At 38.4% G+C, this 27,167-nt stretch overlaps 2 protein-coding genes and 1 non-coding gene across 7 annotated transcripts in view; 2 read left to right on the top strand and 1 right to left on the bottom strand.

Annotated features, from left to right (window-relative positions):
* Window positions 1–1,683: 1,683 nt before the first annotated feature.
* Window positions 1,684–1,755, top strand: Trnac-gca (transfer RNA cysteine (anticodon GCA)). Its single transcript has one exon. It is a non-coding gene; the product is annotated as a tRNA-Cys (tRNA).
* Window positions 1,756–2,664: 909 nt separating this feature from the next.
* On the bottom strand, window positions 2,665–12,403 carry LOC110973928 (E3 ubiquitin-protein ligase RNF4-like). Of its 3 annotated transcripts, XM_022225153.2 has the most exons (7): window positions 12,301–12,317; window positions 11,470–11,578; window positions 9,710–9,810; window positions 8,796–8,957; window positions 7,046–7,208; window positions 6,051–6,150; window positions 2,665–5,019 (listed from the first exon to the last, which is right to left on the bottom strand). In XM_022225153.2, the coding sequence occupies exons 3-7, from the start codon at window positions 9,762–9,764 to the stop codon at window positions 4,870–4,872; spliced, it is 630 nt and encodes a 209-aa protein (XP_022080845.1). In that variant the 5' UTR covers window positions 9,765–9,810; window positions 11,470–11,578; window positions 12,301–12,317; the 3' UTR covers window positions 2,665–4,869. The 3 variants fall into 3 exon arrangements, with proteins under 3 accessions (XP_022080845.1, XP_022080843.1, XP_087001192.1); XM_022225151.2 differs by lacking the exon at window positions 11,470–11,578 and having other exon boundaries at window positions 12,301–12,403; XM_087145066.1 differs by lacking the exon at window positions 12,301–12,317 and having other exon boundaries at window positions 11,470–11,599.
* A 972-nt stretch (window positions 12,404–13,375) lies between these two features.
* Window positions 13,376–27,167, top strand: part of LOC110973857 (protein FAM193A-like) — a 28,451-nt gene continuing 14,659 nt past the window's right edge. For 2 of the 3 annotated variants that reach the window (XM_022225023.2, XM_022225021.2), the window contains exons 1-7: window positions 13,377–13,664; window positions 17,318–17,380; window positions 20,135–20,305; window positions 24,923–25,012; window positions 25,376–25,628; window positions 26,041–26,306; window positions 26,435–26,598. In XM_022225023.2, coding sequence (XP_022080715.1) covers window positions 13,545–13,664; window positions 17,318–17,380; window positions 20,135–20,305; window positions 24,923–25,012; window positions 25,376–25,628; window positions 26,041–26,306; window positions 26,435–26,598 — 1,127 coding nt within the window. In that variant the 5' untranslated portion in view covers window positions 13,377–13,544. Of the gene's footprint in view, window positions 13,665–17,317; window positions 17,381–20,134; window positions 20,306–24,922; window positions 25,013–25,375; window positions 25,629–26,040; window positions 26,307–26,434; window positions 26,599–27,167 lie in introns of all 3 variants that reach the window. The other variant, XM_022225024.2, reaches the window with a different exon arrangement.

Genomic DNA, 27,167 nt, shown 5'->3' with positions numbered 1-27,167 from the left:
ATATCTGCATCGAGGTCCCGGGAAGCAAATTGGCAGCATTCTAGGGTGAGAAATGGGAGCGAACCGGGCCCCAAGAAAAATACCGGCCCAGTCTAAGAGAGTAGATGCTGGCTCATTGCTAGGGCTCAAAAACAAATTCATAGGTTGTCAAGATGAAAAATTAGTTTTGATCTCTAGGTGTTATAGAGAAATATTTTTTTATGTTTCAACCGACCACCAATGCAGATGCACTTAGCAATAGGTTTAAATTTAAACCTTTGTAATAATCATAAAGCCAAGGGTACACCGGGGGGTCCAACGGGGGCCATGCCCCTCCCCACAAAAAGATGAGGCTCTTTTAATCAATCAGAATGAAGATATTAATGTCATATATTGCTGTCGTTTTGTACGGACAGAGCCATTTTGTTCAGGAAATTGTCTGAGCAGCTTCATTGTGACTGGTGCGATCAATTAATGCAAAAGTGCAATGGGAATGAAAACAAGATCTTGCCAACCAATTCAAAGCGATGGCTTTTTTCATACTGCTGAAAGTTCTAGTGAATGAGCCCGTGATTCACGAGAAAACTTACCAAGGCCGTTAACGTCGCGCCATAAACGGATAATGGGTCAAATGGGATTGAATTCGAACATGACATCATGCTCAATGTTGGTCAACTCCATCGTTATTATAACTTACACAAAGCGCGAGACAGGCCACCAAAGAGATTGCCTTGACCATTCATAAAGCCAAAGAAGGTCAGGCTGTAATGCGATCAAGTTCTCTTGGAAGAATGAAGCTGAAAAAAACTGGAGAGTAACCTTTTCACTAATATCTTCATTTCAATGCTGTGTGGGTGAAGGGCATACCTCACACCAGGGCGTGTAGGTTGGAATGTCAGCCGATGTTGAGGATGTTTGTCCAAGAGTCAGTCGGCTCGCGCTCCGTCGCAGTGATGTCAGGACTTTCAGAGGATGTGAAAGACACATAATGGTGAGAGGTATCTACACGTGTTGGTTTGAAGGGGTCGTTGACTCTTTGGTCTTTGTTGTCAACGGCATCTGAAGATAAATACAGACAATTGATTGTGCATCCCGTCGACGAAAATACCATTTAATATATTTTCCATAAAGAACAGCCTAGTCAACACGATTTTGGCTTCCCCTCTACTTGTAAACAGGCCCCCTTCTGTAACTTTGCAAAATTTAATCCAACAACAAGACACAAAAGTGTACAAGGCCTATGAGTTTACAGCTTGTTGTGCATTATACAAAGGAATAATATACATGTACTTCATTTCTGCAAATAGGATGAAGCTATAAAGTTTTCTGCAACACACTCAGACCTACATGTAGCTGCAGGTAACAGCTGCTACATATGCTGAAGCTTTGTGATTTGTTGTTTACAAAGTTCGCTCATGAAGATACAGAGCCCGCCTACATGTGTCAAACTGACAGAAAATCATTAAACTCCATATTTAGCACTGAGCATAATCGCATAATTTATCCGAGCGCAAAAATATTCTACAAAAGCCACAAAATAGCGTGCCTTTGTCCTCATTTAAAGTTCTTTTGCTACTGTCAGCTAGAACGTCAATTTCAAGGTCAGTTGTGCATTGCAGAACTGTAAAGTGAATGGATAAGAATTAGTTATAAACTTTCGGGGTGTTATTTAAAATGCAATTTTTCAATATGCATTTGTGGAAAGGGGGTATAGCTCAGTGGTAGAGCATTCGACTGCAGATCGAGAGGTCTCCGGTTCAAATCCGGGTGCCCCCTACTACTTTTTTTCCCCTTTCACAACCACGAATTAGAAAGAAATAGCATTTGGTTGATTATCGACAAATCGTGCAATGAGATGGACTGATTGCGCAAAGACCAACATATATGTAAAACATCTTTATCGTTCACAACTACACTGCACGGGTCCGGGCAGTTTGTCTAAGATGCCAAAGACAAGTTTCAGGACGCTCATCGATCCCACGGGTATTGTCTTCAACACATCTGCCAGTTGTGCCTCCTGCGTGCTTCAGATTGAGTTTCAGTATCATCCCATTTCTGGTCCAGAAGAATCACCATGAAAGGTTCCCAACTATCAGAGTATGACTGTACGATGGGGAGGGGGAGGTGGATTAACAGAAGAAAATGTTCAAATTGCCCGAGGGACTGTAACCCTGCCCCTAACCAAATCAATTCAAACTGGACTATTTTTAGGATGAATATTGCGTCTTCAAGCACTGAGCAGAGAATCATATCATTTCTGTCCTGAATAACAGACGATGCATCTGAACACGCCATCAAGAGTTAAAGGAACCAAATAATTTAAAATGTCGACCGATCCAATGAGCAAACAAAAATTATTACAATTTCTGTGCCTAATAAACGCCTTTTTGTGTCTATTTTATGCAAGGAAGTAGTCCTCATTGGAAAATCTCAGGTTACTTTGTACAGTAAATCAATGACCTAAAATAGCTGTGCAGTAGCGTCCACGGATGTGGGGACATTCCGCAGTCATACCTTTGCGAAGTCGAACCTCTCTGACGCCGAAAACATCCGCATCGATTTCAGGTATTATTTCATGATGCGATGACACGGTGAAATCGAGTCTAACAATTTTAGTGGTATAAATAAAAACAAAGTATGAGTGACAGACATTTGCGACAGTGCCAACAATGTCGATGCTTCAATTAACCTAAATGTGGGTATATTTGAGGAAACTGTTCACTTATTTCATATAATGCAAACTGTTGTTCGTGTGAAACATTAACAGCACAGACCTCGCTCAAGGGAGTTAGATGCCGCATAATAAGAAATGCTGTGCAGATCTCAGATAAGAAGTTGGTGATCTTCTCTATCGTACAGCGGCCTGCTGTAATCCTTCACATTACCAAGACAGACATTGAAACCATCGGGATTACAGGAACTAGGTCAGTAGATCCTGAAGACAGGGTGTGATATATCTATGTATGGCGAGAAAACCTTTAACAGCCAGTTTTCGTCTTCAAAGTACATGTAATGGAAGAGGTGGAGGATACTGAACAAATGGTAAAGAATGAAAATTAGAAGACTTGGTAAAAATTAATTATTAATTTTCTTTCTAGACGAACTCCGGGAAATCCTTTCAGGATTTTAAAAATAATAGTTCTTGAGGAACTTACTGATTTGTCAGTTCAGAAGAAATTAACTTCAAAAATATGCTCATGAAACACAATTAAATGGTAAAAAAAAATTACATTTTACACTGTGCAAATGAAATTCATGGTTAAACAAAAGGAAACAGAAATCAACTATGTTTCCTTTGAGGTTTTGGTAAATTAAGTAAGACGTAGTTTTATATTTGCCATAAATATTTAACATTTAACTCAGTCAAATACAAATTTACATTTATTTGGTGAATGACTGATTTCACTTTTCAGTCAAAAACTTACTTTAAAGATTGAACTGAAAAAAGTTGTATTTTTAAACCTTATCCCTATATTCCACAGAACGATAACTATTTGTAGTAATTATTTCTTGCAAAAGACTTGCATGGATAAAGCCCATTCGAAACGTGTATGCAATAAATGCATTGCAAGTATACCTTATGGCTTCAAACTACATCTCACAAAAATCCTGACATCATAACTTCAAGCAACATTTGTAAACACACACACTTCTGGGGGTACTTTAGATGTTTGAGTAAAACTTGAGCAGCTTTCCCAAGGTGAGGGAAAACTGTGCATGAAAAACAAAAATATAGTTATAAATCTTAAAAAGCAAACATTAATCTTCCTTCATACAGCTGCCCATTAATCATCTTGTAAAATGTAATCACTGATGAGAAAGAATGAATAAACACAGGACAAGTCATTTGGGGGTTGTACAAGTCAGTTGGTGTAAGAATTCACTCTGCTCTGGGAAAAAAGGACGACATGTCTAATACAAATAGGAGTCCAGTCTGCCAGACAAATGTTGTTTTCAGAAAACAGATGTTGTCAAGAAAAGTGCACCTTGCATAGGTTACACATTAAAAAATGTTCGTCGGAAATGGCTTCCCTGGAACTCTATCACGGTACACTTTCCTACATCTGGTACGATACTTAGCCTGAAAAAAAGTCTATCCAACAAGGGACAGAAGGTATTCAAATACAAAATTCTAAAAATTCAATTTGCTTCCTAGCAAGGGGTGAATTTTATTTTAATATTGTACAAATAATGTGGAAAGTAACTAAAATTTGTTTTCATAGTTATACACAAAATGTTGGGTTGTATTTAGACACAAAAATGTGTTTCATTCTGTTACAGAACAGTGTTAGGTTTAAGTGGAGGAAGCATTCTTGCCCAAAACAGAACAAAATAAAACAAACAATAATGGAGTTCAGATGAGACATTTATAATGAAAAATTTTGACAGGCACAATCAACTGAAGATTAAAAAATCCCCCACAATAACTTCCGTTAGACATAGACATCAATAAAGAAATCATCAGTTGTCAGCCTTTTGACATATTTTTGAAAATTTACTCTTTGTAGATAGTATAAAATGTGTTTAATTCAACATAATTCATTAACAATAACAGTGAGGTTTGTGATGGATGTAAACATCCTGGCCACTATTACAAACACTTCTGATTTCAAACATATACATGTAAACAAAAACTACACTATCTTCATTTGAGACCAATGTTTGGACAGATAATCAAAACCCACGGGAATAAATGACAAACAACTGACAGAACTTATATGTATTTTTTTTTATTTAAGTTATAATTTACACCTACAAGTTAAACTACAAATACATGACACACACAGCTAAATCTTGGTTTTGTTACTAATCTTCATCTGCCACCTTCTGGTCAGAAAAAAGGGTGCTCTTTAAATCAATAGAAACTAAATGCATCATTTTGATTTGCTGTCATAGAAATATTGGATGAATCTGTCGCATTGTGAGTTTTGTTCGACATGTTGGGCACCGGTGTTGGCTTTGTACTGCACGCCTGATACATCTATTACAAAAAATATGTCCACAGATGGTTGAGTTAAGTTGAAGACCATTGGCACGAATCTGTAACAAGAAAATATGGCAACATGTGACAAACAATTTTGAAATCAACCAAGAATTCTAAACCTGTGCACCTGTTGTCTGAATTATTAATGAACAGACTCTCTAACCAGTGATAAAGATTTCAGTTCTATCAGGACTGTACACTTGACGCTGAAGAGCTGTTTCTTACTTGTATGAAATTTGACAAAGACAAAACAATTATAAATCTAGGTTCCCAAGTAACCTTATACACCAAGACAAGATTATGTCACCTCCCAAAACCCAAGGAGCTAAATGACAGTGTTGATAATTGCAAACACCAACTGGAAAGACAGGCTAAATGGTTTAACCATATGGTTTAACACAGCTGGTGTTAGTGACACACAGGCATTCTCCCTGATGGGCAAGAGAGGAGGATATCTCACCACATCAAGCAGGTGTATTGATGAGAACAGCATGAGTGGATGCATCTGGTTTATACCAGTTGCAACTGGTTCATACCAGTCATGGTTGGATCAAGTTAGGGCGGCCTATTATATTAATTAGCCATACCGCATAGGAAGATTTAACAGCTTGGTGTTAACCGTGTGATACATCATCTCATCTATCCAGGTAATAATTCAGTTTGTGGTAAGTGAACTTTAAATGACAACTTACATCAAATGCACAAAGAGAAAATAATTTCCGATTCTCATCCAAATCACTGAGGCAGATTAAGACAGATTAAACTTTAACAGCATAGTAATTCCTGTCTACTATGCATCAGTCTCAATTGAATGTTTTAAAAATGACATTTCTCCTGAAATTGGTTATTTTTATCATAAATCTCTGGCTACTGAATGAGAATAAATCTAATAAATGATCCATTTTTACCTGCATTTACTTTCAAGAAAAAATCAGTGTGATGACAGGACTCTTTTATATTGCCCCAGTTTTCTTGTAACATTTATTCATGTCCATCCTATCTTATCCACTGTATAAACACTGGTGCTAATCTCAACTAAACTTGCTGGGACACAAACAGCTACCTAAGAGACAAATACTCTACTCACCTGTGTTTCATTGTCCATGCACACAGGACATTTAACTTGCTTCCTACCTGGAGTACCAATCATATCAGGCGGAGTGGCAACCTCACTTGACAATTCAGGCCTAGGGGTGGGTAAAAAAGACAGCAAGATGAGGAAGTAAAGTCACTTTTGGATGCAAAGGGAGATAATAAGAAATAAAAGATGTTAACCTGTTGAATAAATCTTGTTCATTTATTGATCATGGACAGGAATCAAAATCAAATTTTACAAAGAACGCACTTAGTACTAGTAAATTGTGTTTCTAGTGGTGACATTTTTACATTGGAAGATGTTATATGTACATGTACATCAAATATATGCAAAATTAAATACAATTAGAATTGTAGAGTAGAATTGAAAGCCAATGATGAAAATATGCAACAAATTTTCATTGTTCTCATATTTAAAAATTGTTTTCAGTGGCATTCCATTTTCAACACACATCCATTCAATGTCAGAACATGTTCATACCTGAGATTCTTGGGCAGCTTAGACAGATTGTATTTATAACCACCTATCTCCCACTAGACCACCTAGACCGATTTCAATTGACAAGTAAATTGATGATTCCACACCACATAAATGTCACCTGTTATCATGGCAGAGCAAGTCTACTCGCTAAAATGTACAGGTCGTGAACTGACAGTACAATCCCCTCGGCCCAAAATATTATGTGAAATGATCATGATAAAGGGACTGAACTGGAGATATAACAGATGCTAAGTCATCAGAAACACAAACTGAAACATTTGAAAGAATTTTACTTCTCGTTTTCATCCATCACACGTATCAAAGAACACTTCATATGCTTGTAAATTGAAAGAAAAGTTTATATCTCTCAAGGTCATTATATCAGTGGTGAAAATAGACACCTAACAAGTGCAAGCAAAGAATATGAATCAATAGCAAATTATTTTGAAATCTCAATGCCGAATTCTGAATGTATGAAAACAGGGCATCCACAACATGAAACCTACCATGGTAAGGCATTATTGACATCGACAGGAGACAAAACCTGCACATCATTTTCCTCATCACTCTCTATGGTGATATCATTGTTGGTAGAATAGGGGCTATGACGCCGTGCTGCTGACTGCAAACGGCGACTTCTTCTTCTTCTTGAACTTGGAGGTACAATTACTGGCAAATACAGACACAGAATTTGAAAGCCACATGTCTCAGCTATAATCACAAAGACAGCAATGCTTTCCACAAGTTTTTTGCTTTGGTGATCTGTGACATAAATCCTAACTCTCAGGTGACTTTTCAGACCAGTTTTGGCTTCTTATTTCCCAAGAAAATCTTTGCAAAAAATACTGAACTTAATCTTTTTTCTTGCAACATGTAATGAAGGTAATGGCTCCAGACAACAGGTACCATTTTAAATTCATTATCCAAATAAAATCAATTGCATTTAATATTTAGTGCAATGGCTATTTATAATTATAAAATACATGTACAACAAAAAGGAAATGACACTAGATTAGCACTTTAATGGTTAACTAATTCAGGCTGTACAGAGGCTAGTTCAAACTTTGAATGAAAGACTATCGACTAATACTGACATGAACTGAAAAGTAGTGATCACCAGGAATTTATTTCCCACTTTAAGAAAGCAATGGCCTGAAATGAACAGCCCCTCCTAACAAAATTACACATTTTGGAAGCTAGAAAAACACTCATCAGCTTGGGTAACAGCTGCCTGGAAAGTGACATCTAAAAAAGTACCTCCTCCCCGGGCTGATCAGGCTTCAGCAAAGATTGGAAGGAATTTCTAATGGAAACATTCCAGGAATGTTTTAATCAGAGATTGTTCCACATGAGCTACGATTGGAGAATTGATGATTGATGACATGGATTATAAAGATACATTACTTTGGTTAAACTCTCCATTGGTTGGCAGTGAATTAAATGAGAGGAGTTTATTCTGAGGAGCCTCAGAGCTCATGGAAAAAGAGCAAGATATCATGTGTGACTTTACACTCAAAAAAACCATACACTACTGTAGCAACAGTAAAAAAAAATCACTTAAAGGATAAAAGTACACAACATTACTACCTTCAAAATGACTGTAGAATTAACATTCATACAATGTTGTGACAATGGAACTTTCAAAGTACACGCAAGATCCTGAGCATACTGTGTTCCCAAAGGTGTAATACTGTACCAAAATGTGGTTTATATTCAGGTAGCCTGGAAATCATCTATCTTACCAGATATCGTTGCTTAATATACAAAATATACACATAAGTATGTCCTGAGGGATGGTATGGCATACCAGGATATGGTTAAAGTTCAGGTAGCATGGGACTCATCCAATGCTCTCTATTCATGTCAGAGTTTATCACTGCCAGGGTTCACAAGGAATTTTGTGAAAGTATTGAGTCTAGACGAATAGTATGGGACTAGTTGGGAACGAAAGCATACATTTGTCCGTAAATGTACAACTGTTTCCCTAGGGTATTCCACATTAAGATATCCAACATCATTGTAAGACCTTCAAGAATATTTTGGTTTCATGAGGACGATTAAACATCAGGCAGCATGGAAATGATTAAGTTTAGCCTGGGTGCCTTACATGTACCCCTAAACATAGCAGCATTGTTGACTGTAATATTCCTTGAGGTATGGTCTCCAGGGTATGATATATGATGGAATAGCACTGAAATCATCCAATGTAGCCTCAGTGTCATACCTTTCCATGAACCTATCTATGTGTAAACCCACCTGGATCTAGCATAACTGGTGAGGTATCTCCACAGGTGAGGTCAACAGTCTCATAATTAGATGATGAAAAGAAATGAGCAGCTTGACTTGTTTGATTTGTGTTGCTAGAGCTAGCACCAGCTGGAGATTCTTGAGTCAGATCAACAAATGTTGGTGACGGGTCTGCATTAAAACAAAACATCTCATGATCATATTGCAAGCCAAGATTTAATGATTAATTTAGTACACGGAGCGGCATTTTAAAAATGTTATACCAGTAACTCACAATAAACAATGCAAACAATGTTCAGTGTTTGAATCAGGTTTGACCCTTACTACTCTGAATCCTCCAACAATCTAATGGCTTGTTTTTGTACTATTTAGGTTGTCCAGGAGAGTGCCACTTGCTGCTATTTGACATAAGGAGTAATATTCCAATTTAGTTTGCTAAGTTAGGGTCGAACATATATTACTGGGTCTGAAGGTGTCTAAAAAATAATCAACCAAAACAGCAAATTTTGACAGACACAATGTCTTGTTACAGGCTGTGCTCCACTTCAACGTCACAAACACACCCATTACACAAGGCAATACTGCAATACTCAATACTGTGTTACTCAATATTTATATAATAAGGCTTTCTTTGTTAGTGCTAATCTGACCCTTTTTCTGAAGAATAAAATTTACTCTTTTTGTTTTTTAAAACATGCACTATATATATCATAAACACTACATGTACTGAAATGTTCAACAGGCTGTCTATTAAGTTTCACCAACAGAGGGCAGCATGACAGGTTTAGGCAGTATCAGTCAGTGATACATGAAAAGTGACACCAACTACATGTAGAGCACAGCAATAGGTACGGACTATGCACATCAGTGAAACATATAAGAAAATTGCTCATAGATAATCATAAACAAACTATATAACTTACCATCACTTATGATGAGCACATCATCCGAGGAGTTTCGTCTTCTGCGTTGTGCCATCTTAATGTTGTCATCAATTTCACTAAGTTGCCATGAATGAAAACATCTAAAAAATTAAAAAATATTTGTAAAGGGAAATAAAGTCTATAACAGCGGTTCATCTTGTCAATTATGATGTCACAATGACAACATTAGCATGGAACTAGGTGAAAATTTGTCATGGTAAACCTCTCCATGCTCCCCCCCCTACAAAAAACACCTGAATACGCATGTTTAGTACTTTGCCTGAAATATAAATGTACGTATACACACAACATTAGCACAAATAACTGGGTCTGGTGCAAAGTCGACTACACTTCCTTTCCGTGAAGGTAGTGGATACTGAATCATGACCCAGCCTCAGTCATGTTACAAATGTTCTGGCATGACAACTGAACATGGGCAGTGAGTATATTGGGGGACAGAAAAATTTTACAGGACATGTACATAGATTTACATATAATGCTGGTTCCCCAGTTATAATGTCATTATAAATTTTTATTTGTAAAATGGAATTCAGACCTGCATGTAGACGGCCCAACAATTTTGTGTGTTTTTTTCTTAAAATCCTTCCAAGCCATGAATAACAAAAAGGTGAGGAACTCTGAAAATTAAATTTGATTTGATTTAAAAACACTAAAGATGAGGAAAGTTCCATATAAATTTATAAGGACAACACTTGATGCCCCTGTACACAAACCTAAAAGACTTGTCTGAAGTGCTTTCTAAGTAAATTCTTCAGCATTTTCTTAGCTAAATTCCACTTTTTAGGACATGTTATCACTTTCTGACTGTTATTATAACATTTTAAGGGAAACTTAGTGTTGTCCATGTATATGGAACTCTTTCCAAAGATTAAAAACCCTAACCCCTTGGCTTTTTTACTAGGAACCATCCTCAATCCTCCCAAATCATCCAATTTTCTACATGACCAAATTGTATTCAGCCTCAATCCTCCAAAATCCTCCAAGATTTCTTGAAAATGTTATTTGGGGGTGTGCTACAGTCTCAATCCTTCAAACTCCTCCGGCAATTCCTCTCATTATGGTGAGGCAGTGCGAAGGGCATTCTTTGAGCAGTGTGGTTGATTCAGAACAAATATTGGGTTGAATTCATGTATGACTGAGCAAGAACAACACAAGGTCTAACTTATGACCTTCACTAATGGCATTCTTCGCAATCGGCTGTCCACTTTTGCCATTCACCCTAAATCCTCCAAAACCGCCCAAAGGATTTTGGAGGATTGAGGGGGGTTAGGGTTAACACTGCCAGTGAAGCTTTTCAAGCATTGAGGTTGGAAAAAGGGGAATGGAAGTGCAGACGAAGTGAGGGCTGCTTCAACCTTAGCACAGGGATTAAGAGAGCTGCACGCTGTAACCACCAGTCTATGTGCATCACTCGCCCTAAAGTGGAAGGGAACTTGATAATTTGGTAGGGCCTACTGCCTACGTTGATGGAATGCCAGCTCAGAGAAAAAGTTCCATACCCTGACATCAATTGACACCCTGTGCACAAATCCTACGAGACTGGTCCAAAAAACTGTAATTTGGGCCTATGTTAGTGTTTTCTAAGTAAATTTTCCAATGTCTTCCCTGTTAAATTTGACTTTTCAGGACATGCTATCACTTTCTGATGACATACAGACACACACACACCAATGGAAAAATATTGATGTCTACACATGTATACATAGGAGAAAAAGACATAGGAACTCTTACAGTCTTACCCCAGCTTTATATTGCAATAGGCAGTGGCTACTGTTACGGAAGTTTAGACAGGTTTCTGTCTACTTATTTTCACCAGTTGGGTGCACTGGAAACAGGAACCAGACCAGTCTACAATGAGAGGATCTCAGACTTGATATCAGGTATGAATCAACCAAAAAAGATAAGATAAGAAAAACATGTTCATGATGTATAAAAATAAACATGTGATCTGATTTAGAAAATAAAGTTAAAAGGAAAAATAAATAATGGGAAAAAAATTGCATTTCAAGCGGACTTGATCCTGATCCCGACACATGGGGATGGCACAGCAGCGTGTGTATCGATGCCTCAACAATAACTGGACAATGAAACCATAGGCCATGATGTAGGCCTACTCTGTGCATAACCAGATATGATTTGCAATGCCAATGATAATTGATTGTGCATTTGGAAGTCGAGTTACGGTTACTGCGGTACATGTAAATAGCCACTTCTTTTATAAAAAAGAAGAAAGTGCCACCGAGCAGGCCGGATCACAGCAATCTGGAAATAAAACATGCGCGTCCATGGTCTACGGTCACACATGCACATACTATACAGGGCTTAGTGCATACATGGTATATGATATCAAGTTAATCAAAATTCGTCATATTATTTGTTGTTGAATTATCACGTCTGACATGTCTGAAGGAGTGGGGAAAAGGCTACTTGGAAAATACTGCAAAAAAAAAAAGAGTGGTATAACGATGCTGTATTGTTTCACACTATCTCTTTACTACTTCGAATAAAACAAATATCAGGAGTGAACTACAAACACCCCCCGAAATCCATCCAAATTACACACATCTTACCTCCACTTTTACTGTCCGCACGTACGTACGTACGTACGTAAATATACATGTATATAAAGAGGATGGCGGCGGGAACTAAAACTTCATAATGCCAATGTGCATATATTTGTCGTTAAAGGAGCAGTAACTGTACCACTCGACATGCAAAAAAATAATGTATGGATTACTGTAAAGAACGAGTAAACAGGCAACGGACATTCATTGACTACCTTAATACTGGCATTTCACAAAAGTGCGCTTTCAAGAGTTTGTAATGCATTGATTAATCATAATGCGCGAAATCTGTCGACCAAATGTGCATTTGGAAACTCTGTGATTGGTCAACGCGTTGCAAACTCTTGGAGGCACACAATTGTGAATTGCCTGTATTCCAGTTAAACCAAAGTTAAACCATAGAGCTCCATGGTTAAACATGTTCTTATAAAAATAATTGGGAGGAAGCATGGGTGTTGCCAGGATTTTGGAGGGTGGGTGGGTGGGAAAGTACTTTTTCCATGGGACTGGGGAAGCACTCTTGTGATAAATCATTTACTGTGGAAGGGGGCTTTTATGAATTTTCTTTCTAAGCAAATTGGTTATTTTCATCTCCCTTTCATTTTTTCCCCGTTTCTTTCATATTTCCCCTCACACAATTTCCCCTTTTTTATTTTCTTTTTCTCGGGTGAGCAAGTATGCCCTTCCTGATCAGTAATTACAATTCACATCAATTTCATTTTTTGCGAGGGCGAAAATGTTGTGAATGTTTGTCAAAAACGTCACTCTGGAAAAACAAATCAAAACCAACCATGATAGTTGAGTTTTTCCTTTAATTAATCCTTCCCGAGGGCTGAAATATCACTTCCCTCAACACGATTTAGTCCAATTACGGAATGTTCGCTTGTTTGTTCATTTTACTCCACACAAGTGACGTCAGAAAAAGCTAGTTCATATTTTAAAGATTTGCCCAGTTTATGCGTAAATTTCCCTCCAAATATTAATAAATACAATGTTCCTAAAAATTTGGGCTATAAATGAATGTCTAGATGAGTGCCATTTTGTAAAATAATATCAGTGATATTTATAAACAAAAACAAATTGAAGGGAAGTCGCCATCTTGGATTGGATTGAGCAAGATTCCATGTCAAATGCTGTGGTGAGAGAGGCACAGAAAACTCGAACCAAGTTCACGATTGCAGTCTTTGAAAAACAAAACTTTTGTGTCAGATGAATACTTGATACCTACAGTAGCATATTTAAGCATCAATATGAGCGCATCTGACATGAAAAGAAGCAAAAGGAGGAGAAATAAACGGGGCGGTGTCGGTGGGAATGCCAAGCCTAGTCGTCAACATGGTCAACAAAAGCAGGCAGGAATTAGTGATCAGGTAACGTGAATGTACCCTACTACATTAATTACATGCAGTTTCATCGTTGGAAATGGCAACTGTTACAACTTATAGTTTAAGTTTGAATGTTGGGTACCCCTAGAACTGTGGAATTTGTTGTCCACCGTGCTGCAACGAACCCCACAGACTCATGACCGTGCCTAGCTCTGCAGAGTGGAGCTAAAGTTTTAGTAGGCCCTATTCCTCTTTTTTGATTTTGGACGGCATTGTCATACTAACGCTCCACGTCCGTGCATATAGTAAGGTGAAAACGGTTCTCAAAAATTCCAAAGACTCACCAAAAATACCGCTATCACCATATCACCAATTTTAAGAACCATTTCACCGTATTACATGTATGGGCGTGGAGCGTTAGTATGACGATCCCGTCAAAAATCAAAAAAGAGGAATACTAACGCTCCACTCAGTAGAGGTAGACCATGCCCACAGTTCTGAAATTCATTACCAACATGAGCACCCTCTTCCTGTAATAGGGAAAACGAATTCTACTTTTCAAACTAACTTTCAGACCTTGAGGATCCATGCCTTAATCCTAGTAGCTCTAGTTTAGGTAAATTTTTACAATATTTAAGCAAGAAAACCAAAATTTTTTACCAAGTTTGGTGAAAGACGACAGCATCACGCCATAATGTTTCACATCTTGTTACCCGACCCAGCCATTGTGGATATATTGAATTTCATAAAAAACTTTTATGGTTCTAGGTCAAGGAACCAGACTACATGCGCTGATTCGTCTTCGTTCACAGCTCTTCGTCACATCATTTACGCTGCCGTTTTACCCCATAATATCCCTCATAAACCGAAGCCCTTCCCTCTTTTCTTTTCAACCATGCTATTTAGCGTCAACAAGCGTCAACACACACAAGTAGCGTCAACAAAGGTTCAACAACTTGGACAAATCCTCTACAGATTTAAAAGTGGTTTTATTATACTTTAGAGACTCTAACTCTTGGCACTGTTTAAGAGAAACTCAAAATTTGCTTCCAGATTCTCGCTGGAATTTTTCACGATGTGTGGGAGCTGCCATCTTTCTTTTGTCTGCTGTCCATGCGAAAACAAGATGTGGGCCGGTCAGACTGCACAAACAGGCTAGACTTTGTCACTCAAATTTCAACACTCAAATATCATTTCATATTGAAAATACCCTCTACAGATTTAAAAGTGGTTTTAATCATATTTTAGAGACTCTAACACCTGCCACTGTGTAAGAGAAACAGCAAATTTGGTCTCAAATTCTCACAGGAAAATGAAATTTTTTGCAATTTACATGTATGAAGGGCTGTCATCTTTCTTTTCTCTGCTGTCCACACGAAAATAAGATGTCGGCCGGTCGGGCTGCATGAGAACACTCGACTTTGTCGCTCAAATTTCCACACTCAAATATCAATATATGCTTTCATGACTTGTTGATGCTTTTGCTGACGCGCATTGATGCTTGTTGACATTAAAAGCATGACCCATCTTCCACATTACAGGACCTAGGCCCTAATGTTACATAGACCCTAATGTTACATAGACAGAGAAGATGAATGGCTAATGGCCAAATCTTGAATTAATTGACAAATTAAAGACTGCTAAATCAGGCAGAGGTCGAGTGTTTGTGCATATTTGCCAAATGCTCCAAGAATTGAGAGGCACACCGAGGTTCCAAATTTTCATTGCTTTGATACACTGTGGGATTCTTAGTGAGCCCGTTTATTCTGACTAAAACTGAATTTTTCTATCAAATCTTCCACCAAAAGCCATCCACACAAAATAATATCTCATTAACCTGCAAACATTGTTTGGACCATTTACGAGCTATTTTTGGCAAAATTCAGACCTTTTACTTACGATCTTGCCTCTCTTCAACAAACGATCCGCACTTTTGAGCTGTGTACTGCAGTGACCAGTCCAATAACGCAACCTCATTTCTGTTGGTACGATCTTGTCATGCAATGTTGGTTCCCCATGAACGAACACGTACACAGCCCATGAGACCTTTTACTTACGATCTTGCCTCTCTTCAACAAACGATCTGCACTTTTGAGCTGTGTACTGCAGTGACCAGTCCAATAACGCAACCTCATTTCTGTTGGTACGATCTTGTCACACAATATTGGTTCCCCATCAATGAACACGCACACAGCTCATGGAGTCAAGGTTGCCAATGATAAGATGTATCATACCTGATTGGACTGGTCGTCGTCTCTATTATACATTATGAGGAATTGGACAGGATGGGAACCAGTCTTCCGTTCAACGGACAGTGCAGTTTTATACAAAATAAATGGGCACATTCAGAATCCTCAGTGAGGATTCAGAATTGTGAGGTACAGTGTACCTCACAATTCTAGGATTAACAGCCAAACATGCCCAACGTTACACCCAGAACCATCATGGGGTTTGTTGTCTACCTCACTCCCACTCTGAAGCGTAGCAGGCGACAAACCCCACAGTTGCGGGAGTAGCCCAACGTTATCAATCTTACTGTTTATGAGGTTTGTAACAATGGGTTTTAAGTCCAATGTTCATAGATAAATTTATTCAAGTTGAGAATTTCAATATCTCAATCAAATTTTCCCCTAAAAATAATGACTTTTGACTACGTGACTGACTGTTTAGACAAAATAAGAGCTTTAAGTCAACACCCTCTCATTTTCCCATTACACCATACACCGTGTGTGCATGTGTAAATGCATTGCGCATGTGTCAGGTTGGTGGACAACTTCTTCATGGCAGCTTGACCATTTCCAATCGCAGGGGAGGGGGAAAAATCCTGTTTTCAGCAATCCCTATATGAAAGTTTTGAAATACCCACCAAATATTTCATTTTTTTAAGGCAAGCACTTTTTTATAAGTTGGTGTTTGTTTGGATTTTGCTTGGATTGTTTTAAGACAAAATTTAGTGGAGTAGGGAAAAAAAAGGTTTTCTGTGGTCTGAAGAAAAACAAATTGTGTCTTTAGATAGGAAGGAAGAATATTAGAATACCAACAAATTCTTTCCCAAAAAAGAAAAAGAAAAATGAGATATCCCTTACCACTAGCACCAGCTGCCCAGGACCAAAGCACAAAAAATTGAAATCAATTTGTGCACATTTGTAGCGGTAACTTGTTGGTTGGCGGATCCCAGACTTCTCAAATTAAAAGAAATTTGTTTTGTTTTTCAATTTCTGAATCTGGAAGGTAGGCAGCTTAAAAAAACTTTTGCCTAAGAATATATAATTTGAACAACTTTCCACACTTCCTTAAATACATGTAGCACTTCAAGGAATTCCCCACAAGAATCTGTTTTATAAATGTTATGATCATATGATGTACAAAACATGTATGGGTCTGGGATACCTGATAATCTGTTAGAAATTTGTTCAGGCAAACATTAAGGGGTGCATGTATTCATTAACATATTATATTCATGTGCCAGTAAGTCACATGACAAACTGCAAGAATTCTGTGAGTTGTCTGCATGTATTCTGGCAGTAATGACATTTTTATTGGTACAAATTTTAAACCAGTTTAAAAAGCCACAGCTTAAAGGTTTTCTCAGACGTTATAATCCCATAAATTATACTTGCTCAATGGAAGCTTGGAAGGAGCTACATGTACATGTATGTGGATTCAAAAGCCAAAATATTCTGTTTATCTTATGGCAGATAATGACAGCGGCAAAAATGTCGGCCACATTGTCTGAACTGGATCTGGACAATATTCCTCAGGTAAAAGAGTTTACTCCATGACAAGTAAAATGTATGTATGACCATTGAGCAAATGTCATAGACATTAGTAAGATATATATACCAGTACATGCAATCACAAACTCATGTTATGTGTAGTTTGGTTGGTTTGTGTTGCATGTACATGTACTAAAGTACATGTATACATCCATGTCTTGTGAAAAAAAAATATTTATGCAAATGATTATTGTTTGACAAATGTTTTCAGCTAGTTTATAAAACAAAGTGGCCTGTCCTGTAAAACAACCCATGAAGTGGTACCCTTTATCAATATAACATTTATCACAATAACATTGGATTGGAAATAGATCAGATGTGATCGGTGCCATTGTGGTTCATGCAAAGACAAATATCTTCATTAACAATAAGTTTTATTCTGTACATTTGTTACACAAAAGAATGTACGGAAGTCCATGTACCTGCTCATGTACGTGTTGAAATGTGCATGTAAAACATTTTGGAATATTGCCATGCTTTGTGTCCAGTGTTGTAAGGTCGTAGCAAATCTAGTCTAGAGATTACACACAACTGATTCAGTGGATTGGATACTAGCAGTTTGAATGGGGAACTATTTTCCGCAAACATTGGACTTTTACTGGAATTAGATTTTCAGTAGGCTGTAATGTAAGAAATGTTTTGTTGATTCATTCAGTAAGTTCTGAAACCCTAAAATAGCTGGGTTATTTTGGCCCATCTCACAGCTGAAATGTGGTGATACAATGTACCGGTAAGTCATTTGAAAATGAAAACTTTTATGAAAATGAAATATTTCTTTTCAGTGTTTCAACTTTTTCAACTTTTCTTTATCTACATTCAAAAATGAAATTTTTGAAAAGCAGACAAATAAATATTGGCTGTTTTTTTTGTCCTTTAATGTCTGTGTACACTATCTACCGGTAGGTGGGGCTGACTTGTGAAGATTGTAGTAACAAAACTGCTCAGCAATACACTGCGTTAGCTTGGCCCTTTAAGATAAATCAATACAATCCAGCTATCTCTGGCATTTCAGGGCTGTGTATGCAGCCTGTTCAATACATTGGCATAGGACTGTACTGTACATGTATAATAGCATAATAAGAGCTAAGACGAGTCTAGTACCATCCATGCATGAATTTGCATTAGACTGGATACCTAATCTTATCCATGTAAGACAGCAGACAACTCCCCGCTTGAAACATACAATGTATGACATGGGATGCTACCAGAACATGCTGAGATGATACTTCCCTACATGTACATTTAGACGTAAATACTCAAGCTGCAATGCCTGTTTTATGCAAGTTAAACTGACTCCATGTCAAAGGTTATAAGCACAGTGACCAATGGATACTGACACAGTGTTCAGTTACATGTCTATGTCTATTGGGTGTCGAAATAAATTACATTGCTACACAGCAGACATGTCTACTTACATGTACATGTTTAATCTTCATTGCTCACATGCATATACATGTACATGTACATGTGAGCAGTGAAGAACAAACAGGACATCCCTTCAAGGAACTGATAGGGTGGGACTGGGAGAGGACGAGGCTGAGCCTCCTGCTTATTAATCATAGCCTTTTAAGCATTAGTGAAATGGGCAGCATTAGCCCTAGCACGTTACAATTTTTCAAAAAGTCTGGTGCATGTAGCTACAATTTGCATGGACATTTCCACTTCAGAAGACTGATGTGAACTGGGAAGCCAAGCATTGATGCTAATGTTGCTGAACCTACATGTACATGTAGACACATACATGTATGCACTACAGACATCCCTGAACAGGAAGCCTAGATTGTACATGTACACATGTACCGTAACTGTTACAGTTTGTCTCCTACCAAGCTACCATGTGTGTGTATGTGACCTTGGGAGCCTAATGTGTAATGTGTGCACTATGACTGTTCATACCCAGGTCCTCTTGACCTTTTTAAATGTGCAAAGGAGCATCTTAAAGATGCATTCTGATGATTTGGTTCTAGCTCAAAATTATCATAAATAAGATGTGATTTTTTAAAGTATTTAAATTTTGTCACATCATCTGTGGATTGGACTTCCAAAGTAATTAAATACATGATCAAAGTCACACAAACCTAGCATGGGTATGGCAAGGTTTGTATCTGAATAGAGTAAATGGTAGACTAAAGTAATGCAAAAATATGTACTTGGACATCTTCAGTTTGTTACTTGGCAGGTGGCTAGCAACAAGTGCATGTGTAGCAAATCTTGTGCAGTATCCTTGCAGTACTAACCACTTGTTTATGTACTGTACATGTACATGTATTCATGGTACAGGAAATTATGCAATACAATGAGGCTGGCATTGCTTCACATATCTCAGATGTGCAACTTCCTTCTTTCTGTTCTGGCTACTCAAAGCAAAATTGTTCCAAATCAACTATTGGGTAACATTAATTGTATGCTTTTGCCGATAGGCCGCGCATTGGTACTGGAAGATACTTTTTCTTGCAGTTTAATAGAGGAACAAAAATTCCCCCTTCCACATGAATATTACAGTGTATGTTTCCATCAGGTTAATGTTCGTGTAAATTGTATTCTTATTCTAAACCAGCATATTCTTAAAAACAGATTTTGCTGAATATTCTGTCTCTCTGTCTATAAGATGCACAGTTCAAGTTGTCTATGAAATAACTTAATAAACTTGTACTTCATGTGTATGTAACTATTCAGCATATTTCTGTATAATTCAGTAAATTTCTAACAATTTTGTTTTGTTGTCTTTGTCTACGGTAGCCCTTGACTCAGCGACCCAGTGGAATCAATCCCTACCTTCCAGTTCGGGAAAACTCTCACGACAAAGAACATTGTCTACTATGTAGGCGTGAACGACCAGACCTTCCTACCCACAAAGTACCCCCACAGACCGGCGACAGCAAAGATACCAATCAATCTAACAATACACCGGTAGGATTTCAAAAAATCATTTGATCTGTTTGGATCTTGCTTAAATACATGTAGGAAATATGAAAGGGATGTAGGAATACATTGTACCCCTTCACTTGTGCAAGTGGGGGGATGTACATGTAGGTATACAATGTACCCGTTCACTTGTGCAAGTGGGGGGGTGTAGGTATACACTGTACCCCCTCACTTGTGCAAGTGGGGGGGTGTAGGTATACACTGTACCCCCTCACTTGTGCAAGTGGAGGGATGTAGGTATACACTGTACCCCCTCACTTGTGCAAGTGGAGGGATGTAGGTATACACTGTACCCCTTCACTTGTGCAAGTGGGGGGGGGTGTAGGTATACACTGTACCCCCTCACTTGTGCAAGTGAAGGGATGTAGGTATACACTGTACCCTTTCACTTGTGCAAGTGGGAGGGGTGTAGGTATACACTGTACCCCATCACTTGTGCAAGTGGAGGGATGTAGGTGTACACTGTACCCCATCACTTGTGCTAGTGGGGGGTGTAGGTATACACTGTACCCCCTCACTTGTGCAAGTGGGGGGGTGTAGGTATACACTGTACCCCCTCACTTGTGCAAGTGGAGGAATGTAGGTATACACTGTACCCCTTCACTTGTGCAAGTGGGGGGGGTGTAGGTATACGCTGTACCCCTTCACTTGGGCTAGTGGGGGGATGTAGGTATACAATGTACCCCTTCACTTGTGCAAGTGGGGGGGTGTAGGTATACACTGTACCCCTTCACTTGTGCTAGTGGGGGATGTAGGTATACATTTTACCCCTTCATTTGTGCTGGTGGGGGATGTAGGTATACAATGTACCCCTTCACTTGTGCAAGTGGAGGGATGTAGGTATACACTGTACCCCATCACTTGTGCTAGTGGGGGATGTAGGTATACATTGTACCCCTTCACTTGGGCTAGTGGGGGGATGTAGGTATACACTGTACCCCATCACTTGTGCTAGTGGGGGATGTAGGTATACATTGTACCCCTTCACTAGTGCTAGTGGGGGATGTAGGTATACATTGTACCCCTTCACTTGGGCTAGTGGGGGATGTAGGTATACATTGTACCCCTTCACTTGTGCAAGTGGGAGGATGTAGGTATACATTGTGCCCCTTCATTTGTGCTGGTGGGGGATGTAGGTATACATTTTACCCCTTCACTTGGGCTATTGAGGGGATGTAGGTATACATTGTTCTAGTTGGGGGGATGTAGGTATAAATTGTACCCCTTCACTTGTGCTTTACACTGAAAAGGTTTTGAGTGAGTGAGTCATCAGAAATGTTTCGATTTTTTTCCAATTCCTTAAATCCAATTTTTTTTGGGAAATAGTCCTAAATTGAATTGCAACTGTAACTACTTTAGATTGCAATGAGATCACAGCAGATGTGCCTTGATTCCAGAGTTTTATAGTCAAGCATCCATTAGATGATAGCCTCATCCTACTTGTACATGTATGTTCAATTTGGGGGAATTTCATGTGGCTTAGACCTCCTGCAGTCAACGAACACTGATTCAGTGCAACCCAAGAATATCCACTGTCTGGAATATCCTGAAGGGTTTTTCCATTACTTACAATGAACAGAGCAGATGCAACAGTACTTCACCAACGTCTCAACAGAAAGCCCCCACTCTCAACAAAAAGCTCCCACTTGTTTGTTGGTTCCAACAGGTAGTGTCTCATCTAGCCGAACCAAGTTTACACAGGCAGTTTTTGCTGGCTCCAAATTTACAAACCCTGTTTTGTTTTGTTTATTTTTCCCCCCAAATCTTTTACCACTGTTCAACAAATCTTTAAATTCACTTCCAAAATATTGGGTACAGTGGAAATACATGTATGACTTCAAACAGCACCAAGGGGTATCAGTTTCAAAATGTGTACCGGGAGAAGACAAGCCGTTTTTAATCTTGGATTCGCAGGACAGACAGGGTTGATGTACAAGGTCAGACAATGCTTCTTCCAACTATTGGACTGTCTCAGTTTGCCATCTCAAAATGACATCCTCTTCATAAGAAATGTAATCTCGTCCATTAATGAAGTTCTGTCCTCACCTACCGGTAGCCTCCAGAAACCCTCTTAAAACTTGAAGAATTCAAAATGCGTTACAGACGGCTCTAAATAAGATGCATCTCGCCCAACGGGTACAATAAGGACTGTGAATGTTCCCTTTATGAATCTATACCTCTACTAGTGCCTCATTATGGACACTTTCTGGAGTAAAACCCTGGGGGTCAAAAGGTCAGTTGAGAGGCTAGGTGAAGGACAGAAACAGTTCTATATAATGGGCCTGGTGTACATGTTCACATGTACAGTGCCATGTACAATGTACACTGTACACATTTTCTTGTACATTGTACTTGTACATGTACTGTGCATGTACATACATTGTACAGTGCTAACAGTGCTAAATACAGTACATGTACATACTGGTATACATGTATATAGTTTTGGTAGGCACCAGTATTTGTTCTGTTGACTTCATGCAATTTATTACAGAGTACACATACATGATATTCATTTGCACTTCCATGAACTTAAGTCATCCCAGTTGATTTCTCCATGGGACTGAATCGTTTAGCCTTTCGATCACTGGTGGACATGATTGTGTGACATATCGTGCAGTTAATAAAGTAACATTTCTCACACAGTCATTTACTCACAAGCTACATGTATAGTACATGTACATTAATGTACTTTAATACTATGATATACATGTATGAACATGGGTAATTCCAGAACTTAGGGGTCCATTTTTTCTTGTCCGAGTCACATCTCACATACTGGGTAATTTTGTAAGTTCAGAACACTTTTTTGATAAACTGCCAAACAAAAAAGTAACAGTTGAAAATTGATTCGGGTGATACTTTCATGTCAAATAACCAAGGTCAGATGTAACAGGGACACGCAAATGTCACACTTTGGACCCCAATTTCCAGAATTGCCCGCATGTATTTGAATCATTAAAAATCCAAAATTTAACCTAGAAAAATTAAAAGTGAACTTGAATGGAATAGAACGTATAATAGTTAAATAGTGTGATATATTTTATCCATATTCATGGCGTAGTGTGATACATTTTATCCATATTCATGGCACAGGGAATGATAATGTATATATCCAAAACCGTTATGCATAAAATCCTTGAGAGATGCAATATTGAAACTCAGAAAGAAATTCCTGCCATCATGACTCATGTCTTATTTTGATTATCATGTATATATGCATGCATGGTTGGTATGTTGTTAGTGCAACACAGTGGAAACAGGAGGTAGTATGCTCATGAATTGCCGAGTGCATGCATGTTCAGACAGCCCCACGGTTTGGCCAGTCACATATTTGATGTGCTTCAGCCTACTCTCACAGGAAGTGTGACTATCTGTCGGAATAAAACTGGAACCCTTGTAGCTCTTTGTAGGGTTTAGAACAAAATACCCAGACACTGGGCTGCGTGTGTTTCTGTGAATTTCATTCTTGTGTGTAATTTGTAAACAGCTGTCCATGGAAGTTGCTTAAATTGTAAATTGAAATCAAGAATAAATTGCCTGTAGGAGTATACATGTGGATATCCTAGACAACCATATGATCACAATGACAGAAAAACAAAAGACGTGTTGAGAAGCTACTATACATTGTATGCGGTTCATGCACTTTTATCAACGAGGGTGAAAAGGAACACTATACATTCATGATAAGATGAAATACCTGTACATATAATTACACATTCTCCTTGCAGGGTATGTACACATACATGGAACTTGTGGTACATAGGGCCTGGCTTCACGGTGTTGAGATCCTGTTCTGTACACAGTTTTAAAATGAGAAATAACTCTGCTTGTGTACTTATGTGGATACACATATGAACTTGGAGGAAATTTGCATCACGGAAGTTAATTGTTTAAATATGTTTTGATCTGAGTGGAGGTTACATTCAATGTAAAAGATTACTGTATGTAAATCTTCTTGTCTCATTCCTTAAACCTTCATTTACATGTAACTTCCTTTACTTTTTTGGTAAAATTTCCTGAATCATCCAAAATCCCTCACTGCAGTAAACTACCGGTAAAGTACCGGGACATTCCTTCTGCTTGCATGACCTAAGGATATCAAACCTGTTGTGATATTGTAGTAGCTACCGGTACATCTCACGCATGTAGACTCAACTCTTATGAATCTATTATATGCTACAGTATATACCAGTAATGTTTTGTTGTGATTGATGTTGTTATGGTCTATTCGGTAAATGTTGCTTGATTCTTTCCTTAATGTTTAAGCAGAATCCTAGTGCTATTTTGTAGCGACAAGTTGACAGATTGGGGAGGGGGTAGGTGTGTTGGTTTAGCTTAGTTTGTTATTTTAACATAAATTAATGTTTGTAATGGGTATGCACAGCCATGAAGCCAAGACAGCAAAGAAAATTGAAATTTAGATAGCAGACAAGCACATTTTATTGAAAGTGAAAGATTGTCCATTACTTACATGTATATCTTGATGTATTTCCATGGGAATGTCAGTTTACAAAAGAAACTGTTTTTAGTTCGAGAGAGCCCTTCCTCCCCCCTCCCCCAACAAACAGTCAGAATTCTGCTTCATCCAATTCTTCTTCTCAGGTTTCACTCTGGCTGTGCCCAGATTGCAGACGCACTGTTGAAGAAGAAGATGAAAGAAATTCAACACAGAATTCTCAACCTCCTGCACCAGTGAGTTATTACTCTCAGGTTTTTAGCTAAAGTCTGAGTCATGTTAATGTTACCTACAAGATTGCACTTCTTAGTAGCCATATGTTTAGCTTTTAGTTTGTGGAAGTTGTGTATCTGCTACATTATTTTTAAAGGGTCATTTTTTTTAAGGGTCATTTTTTTTTACTTTCTGCCATGTTTGCTGATATTGTATGCGTGTTAACTTGTTTGGGGCAATATAGACAACTGCAGGAAGTGAACTAATTTATTTAATGCTGAAGAATGTTTTCTAATACTTGATATATTTTTTAAAAGAATGTAATGCTCCTTTGAGTTTAACGCTGTTTTCCTTTGTTTAATGACTATTTCCATATCATGTCCCAGGCTCATGATTTCCTGCTACAGCCTTCCTTCTCACCGCTACTGAAACCAGATGGTACACTCAACGTTCCTGCAAGCCTGCTTGGAACTACTGCAATCAAAGGCAGTGAAGCAACCTGCAGCTGTGAGCCATGTCGTGAACGACGAGAGATAGCTGCAGAGCAGGAGATGGTACGACAACAGTTAGCAGAGAGTTGGAGTGAATTGAGTCATGTAGTACGATGTGTCTATTGGGAAGCAGGCACAGCGTTAGCAGGTCAGTTTCTTGGTGTTGTTTGTCTTCTCTTTTTATCCCATTGAAAACCAATTTCTTTAAGGGCAGCACTAGTAAAGTGTATTCTGTTTTGCTTCATGTAGGTATTGTGGGGATCTTTAAAGAGCAAGATGCAATGGTGCAAGCATAAAAATAACCACTTTGAGGCAAAGGCACCATTGTATAGTGGTGTTCACCAATGTGACAATAATTAAATTAATATTAAACCCCACCCTGCCGTGGGGACAGCAGGATGGATAGGTTCTGTTGGATTTTGCTAATTGGAGCAATGAACAAAAGACCATTATTCGGGTAAAGATTTACACATGCACTGCAACATTGATTGCTGGTTATTCTTGAGTAGATGTAACACTAGCCAATTAATTCATTACTACTACTGATTTTTGTCTTGTAGAAGATAAAGACAGTTCCAAGTTGACTCTTCCTCGCATGAAGGAGTTATTACATCGCCTCTGTACCCATGACCCACATCAGCTATTCCTTCAACTAGAGCTGGAAGTAGATGATTTCCTGAAGGAGATATGTGAACGTCTCAGTCGTCAACTTGCTGCTGGTTATAAGACTCTAGCTCAAGCTAAACAGTTTGTCAGCATGTTACTTGAGGAATATGATGCATTATGTTCAGCTGCTAAGACACTTTCTGGAGTCCTAGAACAACTGGTAAGAGATCCACCGAGCTCTTTGCATCTATGTTTGTATTCCTTAAACATTTCTAAATCACCATACCTCACTTATCAAAGTTCTTCTCTTAATGTTTAGGTAATATTTGCCTCTGTGTCTTGTTTCAGGAAAAAGAACACCTGAATAAATTCCAGTTGACATGGTTGAGGCACAACATACACATGTTCCGTTCCACAATCTACGTCACCTTGGGCTTGAGAGAGAAATTTACTTGTCTGATGAATGCATTAAGGCAAGGAGGAGGAACCAAGGAAGATCACCTGCAGAAGAGGTAAGTACTGTCAATGCAGGGAACTCAGATCCTCAGCGTTATCACTCATTCAGTTACACTCATTTTAATACTAAAGAGCTGTTTATATTGTGTAAAAGTAGATTGACGCTGAAGTATGCTTTGCAGGTCCTACTCAAAGGGGGAATAGACCTTAGCGGTATGCATGTGACTTCACATTGGAGGTTTTCCTTTCTTCTCTGGGATACGCTCGAGTAAACTTCGTGTGCATTTATTGTAACAATATTAAAATAACAAAGAACAGCCTTTGAGATACAAGCAATCTACAGTCGACTCGCGGTAATATGAGCTCAAGTAAGACGAGACTCCAGTTTAGATGAGCATATTTGCCAGCCCCGACGGAATTGTGTACATTCCTATGAGGGAAAAAATGAGTAGTACGAGCTTGGATGTTATGAGATTTTAGTTAAGATGAGCATTTTTTGCGCACCGGCTGAGTGCAGATCTATTGTTATCTGTCTACTTAGCACTAGCTTTTTTGAAGGCAAGTTGTCAATCAGCCAGTCCATTCAATTTCGAAAGGCGCTTCTGTAATTTATGCATGTACAGGA

This window comes from Acanthaster planci, linkage group LG13 (genome assembly GCF_054643075.1).
Source record: "Acanthaster planci isolate LZ-2023a linkage group LG13, COTS_SCS, whole genome shotgun sequence".
NCBI classification, from domain to species: domain Eukaryota; kingdom Metazoa; phylum Echinodermata; class Asteroidea; order Valvatida; family Acanthasteridae; genus Acanthaster; species Acanthaster planci.
Note: the sequence above shows the minus strand (reverse complement) of the source record. Positions and strands in the feature narration are given on the sequence as shown.